The 9,133-nt window shown below is 43.1% G+C and overlaps 2 protein-coding genes across 8 annotated transcripts in view; one reads left to right on the plus strand and one right to left on the minus strand.

The window, feature by feature from the left end:
• The window catches only part of LOC146521170 (uncharacterized), a 37,190-nt gene extending 28,444 nt beyond the window's left edge, over positions 1 to 8,746 (plus strand). For 4 of the 7 annotated variants that reach the window (XM_085154322.1, XM_085154323.1, XM_085154325.1 and 1 more), the window contains 7 exons: positions 2,658 to 3,008; positions 3,215 to 3,547; positions 3,630 to 3,737; positions 5,224 to 5,547; positions 6,174 to 6,503; positions 7,369 to 7,677; positions 7,743 to 8,746. In XM_085154322.1, coding sequence (XP_085010448.1) covers positions 2,658 to 3,008; positions 3,215 to 3,547; positions 3,630 to 3,737; positions 5,224 to 5,547; positions 6,174 to 6,503; positions 7,369 to 7,677; positions 7,743 to 7,834 — 1,847 coding nt within the window. In that variant the 3' untranslated portion in view covers positions 7,835 to 8,746. Of the gene's footprint in view, positions 1 to 189; positions 699 to 2,657; positions 3,044 to 3,214; positions 3,548 to 3,629; positions 3,738 to 5,223; positions 5,548 to 6,173; positions 6,504 to 7,368; positions 7,678 to 7,742 lie in introns of those variants that run through there. The other 3 variants (XM_085154327.1, XM_085154329.1, XM_085154326.1) reach the window with 3 other exon arrangements.
• LOC146521164 (protein NLRC3-like) overlaps positions 1 to 9,133 on the minus strand; it is a 482,659-nt gene that overhangs the window by 128,435 nt on the left and 345,091 nt on the right. The window lies entirely within an intron of this gene.

The following is a 9,133-nucleotide window of genomic DNA, read 5'->3' on the forward strand; positions in this document are numbered from 1 at the left end:
ACTAGATGTCACAAAGACACAGTGAACGTGGAACATGCATGAACCTGCCGTGTGGATTGTGACGTGCTCTGAATCCACAGACACGCACAACAACAGGGAAATTACACAAAATGCACTCAAATGATTGAAGAGTTCGTTTTAACCTATGACATAACAGGATAACCAACTTGACCTTTAACAACTATTCTTGAGCCAAAACGTCCTGTAAAAATTTGAACCTGAAACTTCCCCATAAACTCAGATTTCCAAGTCCTAAAGTCGGAGCAGCCCCACCAACCCCGACTTAACCATCAAAGACGGCAGCAGTGATTGTAAGGAGCGGTTCTGAATCAGGCCTGCATCAGTTGTTTATGCGTGAGTCGCTGTGTAAACCACACACAGCAGTGCACAGGCTCAGTCTGTGACTGTGCTGCAACAAACAAAAGTAAAAGCGTTCTTATGCTGTGGCGTTTGGATGGTTCTACGTGCTGAGAAGCAAAACAAATCCTGTTTGTCGTGTTTTTCCTGGAACATAACAGCAGCTGTCAGTAGTTACAGCTGGAGGAAGGCGGGGCGTTTCCCTCACATACAAAACACAAAGTTACAGGAACAACAGTGAGGCGTGTGTGGGAGCTCTGCTTCTTCCAGGATTACCGGACTTTGTGGCTGCTGTGGTTTATAAAGGAGGATGAAGATGTTGCTGTTTCTCCTCCTGAGCGGTAAGAAACTCTCTGAGCTCCGTTTACCTGTTTAACCTGCACTCAGTCACAGCACAGCGCCATAAATTCACTCATTCCTGGAAAACAGCGACCTAATGAGGTTTGACTTTACCTGTGAGAGTGTGAATGACGTCTGAGAGGCTGAGGACCAACAGACTGCGGGCTTTCAGGTGAAAGTTTCTAGCAAGAGACACTAACCAACCACAGTAGCTCAGTGTGCGTGGTCGACGCTGATATGAGTCGCCCACGCCCAGTGCTGATAAGCGTTAAGTCGCATGTGATTATTAACAATGTTTGGAGAAAACGACACGAGGTTAATGTGTTGCTGTCGGTAATCAGAAAGCAAACACCTATTGTCTTCCCTGCTCTGCTGCATGGTTTTCCTGCGATCTAAAACTATTTTACAAATGTGGACATCCAAACCTGAAAAAATACTGATTACAGAATATATTAAAAACCTAAATGCATGTGAGGACGCTGTGAGGAACCGTGGAGTCATTTTTGACCAGGATATGTCCTTCAACGCACATATTAAACAAATATGTAAGACTGCTTTCTTCCATTTGTGCAACATCTCTAAAGTTAGAAATATCCTGTCTCAGAGTGACGCTGAAAAACTAGTTCATGCATTTATTACTTCCAGACTACTGCAATTCATTATTATCAGGATGTCCAAAAAACTCCCTGAAAAGCCTTCAGTTAATCCAAAATGCTGCAGCAAGAGTACTGACAGGGACTAGAAAGAGAGAGCATATTTCTCCTGTTTTGGCTTCCCTTCATTGGCTTCCTGTTAAATCCAGAATTGAATTCAAAATCCTGCTCCTCACATACAAGGTCTTAAATAATCAGGCCCCATCTTGTCTTAATGACCTTGTAGTACCATATCACCCTATTAGAGCACTTCGCTCTCGCTCTGCAGGCCTACTTGTTGTTCCTAGAGTATTTAAAAGTAGAATGGGAGGCAGAGCCTTCAGTTTTCAGGCCCCTCTTCTGTGGAACCAGCTTCCAGTTTGGATTCGGGAGACAGACACTATCTCTACTTTTAAGATTAGGCTTCAAACTTTCCTTTTTTCTAAAGCATATAGTTAGGGCTGGACCAGGTGACCCTGAATCCTCCCTTAGTTATGCTGCAATAGATGTAGGCTGCCGGGGGATTCCCATGATGCATTGAGTTTTTCCTTTCCAGTCACCTTTCTCACTCACTATGTATTAACAGACTTCTCTGCATTGAATCTGTAGCGACTTCCACAGTCGCTAGAGGCCGGGGATGGAGCCTGCCTATTTGCCTGACGCGCTGTCAACTTTACGCAATAATGTGAGAGGTGGAATTGCTTACTTATTTATTAAAGTGCTTGAAAAGTTTACAGAACAATAAAACATCACAGGCTCTAACGCAACAAGGGGAAACTCGTTGTGCTGCGGTCAACAAAAACTACGGCTACCCAGCCCTCCTCTCTGTCAAAATCAAACCAGCGAAAGACAGACTAACAACGCCCTCTTAATGTCACCGCTAGCACCCACGTGACTCCCATTACACATCACCATAGCAACCAAACAAATGAAAACCCAGTGATCATCAAAAAATCCAATACATTTAGTTATGGCTCCTACAGAATCATATCTGTTATATGATTGTTGGGTTTTTCTCTGTATCTATGAAGCACCTTGAGGCGACTTTTGTTGTGATTTGGCGCTATATAAATAAAATTGAATTGAATTGAATTGAATTGAATGTGCACCAATGGCCTCATACTCACAGATTACATCAATTTCTAATTATGTTAGTTATTTACAAATTGAAACAATAAAGGGCAATTAAGTTCTAAATTTTATTTATGTTTTGGTCATTTGTGTGTTTGTACACCTGGTTTCCGATAATAATGTCACTTTTCATTCATCATTTAAACTCTGGGTCAAACCCAAAACATTTGATTTGTTTTTCTGTTTGTGTGTCCTCAGTTTCCCAGCATGCTCTGGCTGTGGTGGTGGAGGTGAATGAGGGGGAAAGGTCTGTCCTGCTGCCCTGTCTGTTCTCAGGTATTACACCTGAGGACACCACAGTGATGTGGACTTGCAGTGACCTCGATCCCAAATCTGTTCATCTACAAGGAGAAAAAGGAGGAGACGATGTTAGAGGACAAAACCAGCGTTACAGCAGACGCACATCAATGAATCGTTACGCTTTCATCATTAAAGACTTTAGCCTCACTCTGAGGAAACCCACAAAGACTGACAGCGGCAACTACACCTGCTCCATCAGTGCTGGAGGGAAAGAACGGAGACTCAGAGACATCCAGCTGCAAGTCAAAGGTCAGCAACAAGCCCAACACCTGCTGTAATTACAGGTCAATATTCTAGTCAAAGGTCAGAGGTCAAACTGACGCAAATTAATTCCCAAAGTCTTGTAAAAATACAGATGAAACCCGCAGCATTATTTAGCACAGATGTAACCTCAGAGGAAACACGAATTTTGCTGCTGCTTCTACACTTTATGTTGTGGTTTCTTGTCCTCTCAGACCAGCAGGTGGAGGTGAAGGTGAGGGAAGGGTCACAGTCTGTCATCCTGCCCTGCAACACAAAACCTGACCTGCCTGAGGACACCACAGTGGAGTGGACTCGCTCTGACCTCGGACTCATCACAGTCCATGAGTATTCTAACAGAAATGATGACCTCATGACTCAGGACGAAGTTTACAGAGACCGAACGAAGATGAACGAAGACCTGCTGAGAACTGGAGACCTCAGTCTGACCCTGAAACACCCCACAGAGAGAGACACAGGACGATACATCTGCACCATCTACAGGGACAAAGACATCCTGACAGAGAAAGTAGTGCTGCAGGTCAAAGGTCAGTGCTGTAAGTTGAGGTCAGAGGTCAGTTTTCTAGATACAGGTCACAGGTCAGAAATCTTTTTTATGCTTCTCCACAGAACCATTTCCATCCTGGTCCAAAGTTTTAGTGGGTCTCCTGGTTCTCCTGGTTGTTCTTGGGGTTTCTGGAGGTCTTTTTTTTCATTTGCGGCAGTATTTCATGTCAGGTGAGTGTCTCCTACTACACTACCCATAATGCCGATGGTTAGCAGGTGTCTGCTCATGTTTCAAACCTCTTTTCCCCACTCTGCGACACACCCGCCGGGGATCAAACCCTGGTTTGTGGCTCTATAAAAAGGAACTCCGTAAACCTTTGACATCTTAGTATTCATCACTGACTGTAGAAAATTTAAAAAAATACTCTAAGTTTCTCTTCAGATCTATAGCTAGCCAAGTCAGAGCACTCTTGAGACAACCATTCATTTAGTGTTAATGGTGATAAATTCATCAATTTCGTCACAAATACAATTCTAACCATTAGAGAAAAAATTACCCACAAGATCAAGGTAGCACGGAGGGAGGTTAGCCAAGTATCGGAGCTGCAGAAAGGTGCTACAAGAAGGTGCCTAAGAAGTCCAGCAAGCTGTCGATGTCTGAGGCCTTACAAACTGCCAACCAAATACTCACAGACTTGGCCAACTGCCAAAAAATGTAGTCAGATGATAACAAATAGAGAAGGTCCTACCAATGGCTGGACAAAGCTGGACAGAGGCACTAATCATGGCAGCACAGGAACAAGCTCTGAGCACAAGATCCATAGAGGCTGGGGTCTATCACACCAGGCAAGACCCCAGGTGCAGGCTGTGTAAAGATGCCCCTGAGACAATCCAGCACATAACAGCAGGGTGCAAGATGCTAGCAGGCAGGGCATACATGGAACGCCATAACCAAGTGGCCGGCATAGTGTACAGGAACATCTGTGCCGAGTATAACCTGGAAGTCCCGAGGTCAAAATTCTCCTAGGGTGATGGAGAATGACCGAGCTAAGATCCTGTGGGACTTCCAGATACAGACGGCCAAAAAGTTGGTGGCTTACCAACCAGATATAGTGGTGATAGACAAACAGAAGAAGGTGGCTGTACTGATAGATGTAGCGGTACCGAGCAAGCTCAGGGTACGCAGTGTTATTGTATATGCATGTTTCTGCTTTAATCTGCTGATACTGCTTTGGGCTTGGTGGAATTTAAACACAACAACATTGCTGGCAGAGGTAATGTGATTACACTATAGTGTAAATTACATAAACCAGCACATCAAACAGGAAGTCTAGATGGATTCTCTCTTTAACAAAACCTAAACTCTGATCCAATTCAAAGCTTAGACAGAGCTGATAGTTGAGTGGATTTGACATGTTCTCATTGCCTTGAAGCCTTCTAAATGTCTTCCTTTCTTCTTCTGATGAAAACCCAGAAGTCCTGAGTAGTCTTTCAGGCATGGTATTCATCAGCCCCAGGCTGAGGCTCAGTCTGTCTGTTCTTCTGCTCTTCATCCAACATGTCTGCAGCACTTTACAAGACGCTGCAGACTAGTTACCAAAGAACGAGTCAGGAACACATCAGGAACAAACTGAGACACAATCTGACTGAGACTAGAAGACAAGGAGGGGACAGGGAGGTCATGTGACCATCATGTTGTGCTTTGTTATCCCCTCAGTTTACAAAGTGGTGGTGGATTCAGGGGAGGAATCTGTCCGGCTGCCATGCAAAGCTGTGGTCAGATTACCCAACGATGCTAAAGTGGAGTGGACGGACAATTCCATTTCCAACAGGAAGGTCCACGTGTCTGACCAGGTTGGAGGACAGGACAAGGTTTACAAAGACCGAACAGAGATGAAGAGGAACCTGCTGAAACCTGGAGACTTCAGTCTGACCCTGAAATACCCCACAGACAAAGACACAAACATCTACACCTGCTCCGTCTACAGCCACGAAGGAAATCGACTAATCATGAGCAAGACAGTGGAGCTCATTGTCAAAGGTTAGTCGTGTGTTTATATTCAGAACTCACAGATATTTCATATAATCCAAATTTGTTAGATTTGTTAGATCACCATGGTAACTGATGCTGAACACATCAGCTGGTCTGCAGCAGGTTATGTTCAGAGTTTGAGGCTCAAATTGGTTCAAAGTGTCCCATTTTCACTGATTGTTTTCCCGACGACATGCTTCAAGTGTGATATGGATGCTCTGCTGAAGGAATCTGCTTTCTATCCACAACCTGTTGATCCGTATCTGACTAACAGCAGTGAAGGAAGCCCTGCAGTTATAGAGAAACTGTCTGAGTCGCATTGTTGCTGCAGTTTACCTGCAACTGCTGATGAGGAAAAACAGGCTTTAGATTTTGTTGATCCAGCTAAAACAAAGAAAGTCTGGATGTGTCGATCTTGTGTCATAGGACACCTCTCTGATAACAAGTGCATTGTCTTTCAATAACTGCAAATAAAGCTTTTATTCTTAAATAACACTGAGTTCTTTAGGAACCAGCTCTGCTGATGATTGGACATCAAAGGCAATGCTGTCAGAGAGGAATCAGTCAACCATGTTTTAACTGCAAATGTTTAACTTATTCAGTGCAATGCTTATTGTGCTCTGTTGTCTTTTCAGTCCCCCAGGTGGAGGTGGTGGATTCAGGTGTACAGTCTGTCCAGCTGCCCTGCAAAGCCACAGTTAATCTGCCTGAAGACGCTAAAGTGGAGTGGACGGACAGTTCACACAGGAAGGTTCACATATGGCAGAACAGACCTGGCAACCTTGAAGAACAGTTTGTGTTTTACAAAGATCGAACACAGATGACTAACAACCCGCTGACAACTGGAGACCTCAATCTGACCCTGACATACCCCACTGACTGGGATGGAAAGACCTACACCTGCACCGTCTTCAACGGACAGGGAAACACCCTGATGAAGAAACAGGTGGAGCTTAAAGTTAGAGGTCAGATAATACTTTGTTTTTCACATGTGATGTACATAATATGGACTTTTCACCTTTTTAACACTAATTTATCGCCATACTTTATCCTTCTAACTGCTAGATTTCCTCAGTGAGTTAGGAAAGTTAGAGCTTACTGATCAGCAACAGTTTGGAAATCGATCAAAGCTGAAGGAGAATCTGTGAGAGCACAATCTTAAAGTGAACTCTGAAGTTGATCTGCAGTCATCCCAGGGAGGTTGTACAACAATAATTGAGACAAGGATGCACAACACAAAGAAAGTCTACTTGGAAATCTTTCTTTAGTGAAAAAAGCAAGAGCGAATCAGATTTACCCAAACTAAAAGCATCAAAAGTCAACAAAAGGCTCCTGATTGAAAAATTAGAAAATGTGGAAAAGGGACTTACAATATCATTTCCATTACCTTAGTTTCAACTCTGTTTGTGCTTTGTCTTTATTCAATTGGAGAAGATTCTCAGCAATCCTGCTTTTAATGGTCTAAGCGTCAATTCCACATCTTTAACTTAGAAACATTTCACTTCAAAAAAAGAGATGTACAACTGATTGTCATCTGCATTGTGTAACAAGTAATGTCAAAGCGCCTGAACTCTGGTGAAGAGGGAACGGATATAACAGAAATAGTAAGGGTCTCCAAAACTGCTTGTCTTGCCTATGGTGTGTCACAAGGTTCAGTAGAGGACCTGTGCATCCACGTAATCATCAGCTGTGAACAACAGAACAAAACACTGAGACATGGACAGGCAGTAAAGTCCAAGCTTTATTAATCTCATATGAGAGGGAAGAAAAACAGTGTCAACTCAAAGAGAAATTTTCCCTCGCAGCTTATGTTGTTTGTTGTCCTCTCAGTCTGTCAGGTGGAGGTGGAGGAGGGGGCGGAGTCTGTCCAGCTGCCCTTTCAAACCACAAAAGATCTGCCTGCAGATGCTAAAGTGGTGTGGTGGGACATTCATGACAGGAAGGTCCACGTGTTTTCAGACCAGGCTGGAGAACAGGACCAGGTTTACAGAGACCGAACAGAGATGAATGACAACCCACTGAAAGCTGGAGACCTCAGTCTGACCCTGAAACGTCCCACAGAGCGAGACAGTGGGACATACAGATGTAAAGTCTACGGGAGAACCAGCAGATACAAAAAAGTGCAGCTCAGAGTCAAAGGTTTGTTTGATTGTTTGTTTATTTTTTCTTAGTTCCTGTCTGACTGTGTTGTGTCTCCTCTGCAGGGAGAGTTCAGGTCCAGGATCAAACAGGGGACATCAGGAACAGAAGCAGCTCCATTGATCCGACTCCTCTGATGGCTGATCAATCAGTTTGATCTGTGTGTTCTTTGATTATTGATCAGTGATGTCAGAGTGGAGTCAGTGTGATGTTGTTGTTGTGTGTTTGAGACTTTTAGTGTCCATGAAGGTCTCTGCTGCCGTAGATCCTCTGAACTGTGACAGAGGTCTCACTCTGGAGGAAACTCTCAGCACTTTCCAGCAGCTCCTCCATCATGGAGGACGTTCCCTCACTGTAACAGGTGGAGGAGAGAGGAGAGGAAGCACAGGTGGATCCTCTGAGGAAGAGGAGCATTCCTACAAACCACATGATCACATGACCAGAGTTGTTTATGATATGTGAAGAGGAGCGTTTTCAGTCCACATATGCATGGGTATTTTTTGGACTTTCATCCACATGATTAGCGATCCACATGGATCCCTGAGAAACAAGGGTTTTTATTTATTTTTTTTACAACTGCTAAGTGAAGATTCTCAGATTCAGAAGATTTTCTGTATTTACATGAGGACAAAGAATCAGATTTTGTCTCGCACTTTCAGAGGTGTGTGTGTCTTTATCTCCTTGTTAGAGGTCAGTCTGCTTCCTGTTATTGTTTGTGGGCTTTTGATTGGCCAACACTTCCTCACCGTTATGGTTATGTTGCCGCCTGGTGCTTCTGCATGCTCTTGGCAGCAGTTGAGTTTATTTATTATTCAGATTAAAATCTTGTATTATGTAATATATTAATTTTACTACATGAAAGAAAAACACAAGCGTGCCTTCACTTCAGTCATAAACCCGATCATAGTGTAAAATTATTAGTTGTTTGTCTCAAACTGACCTGTGACCAGCTTCACTCAGTATGAGCCGTTTACTGTTTCTCTTTGTTTATTGGTTGGATCTACACAGGGACAATAGATGAGGCCAAGTCTGATATTTTTACATTTTATATTTTTCTAATGATAAACTGTGAAATAAAAACTTTGTAAGGTTTCATCTGATCAGTGTTGTTCTTCTTCTGTGGTGTTTCTGATGCTCCTGATGTGTTTGAGGCTGAATGTGGGCTTCAGGAAAGTTTCATTTAAGACTTTTTTTCTTCTTCATAACATCACAGAGAATTAAAATTTGGGCATTTTAAAAAAGTTAGATGGAAACTTTGGTATCTATGTCATTGTGTTGATTCTGTCCTGAGGGCATTAAACGCCTCTTTGCCTGCAGAAACAAACTGTCTCACACATATGAAGTTGTTTGCACACAGACAAAAACATCTTCCTCCTCTACACCGATTTAACAGGAGAAATTGGATCAGATTAAAACAGTTTGTGCTGCCTATAAAAATAAATAACTCTCATTACAT

This window comes from Neolamprologus multifasciatus, chromosome 3 (genome assembly GCF_963576455.1).
Source record: "Neolamprologus multifasciatus chromosome 3, fNeoMul1.2, whole genome shotgun sequence".
Classification (NCBI taxonomy): domain Eukaryota; kingdom Metazoa; phylum Chordata; class Actinopteri; order Cichliformes; family Cichlidae; genus Neolamprologus; species Neolamprologus multifasciatus.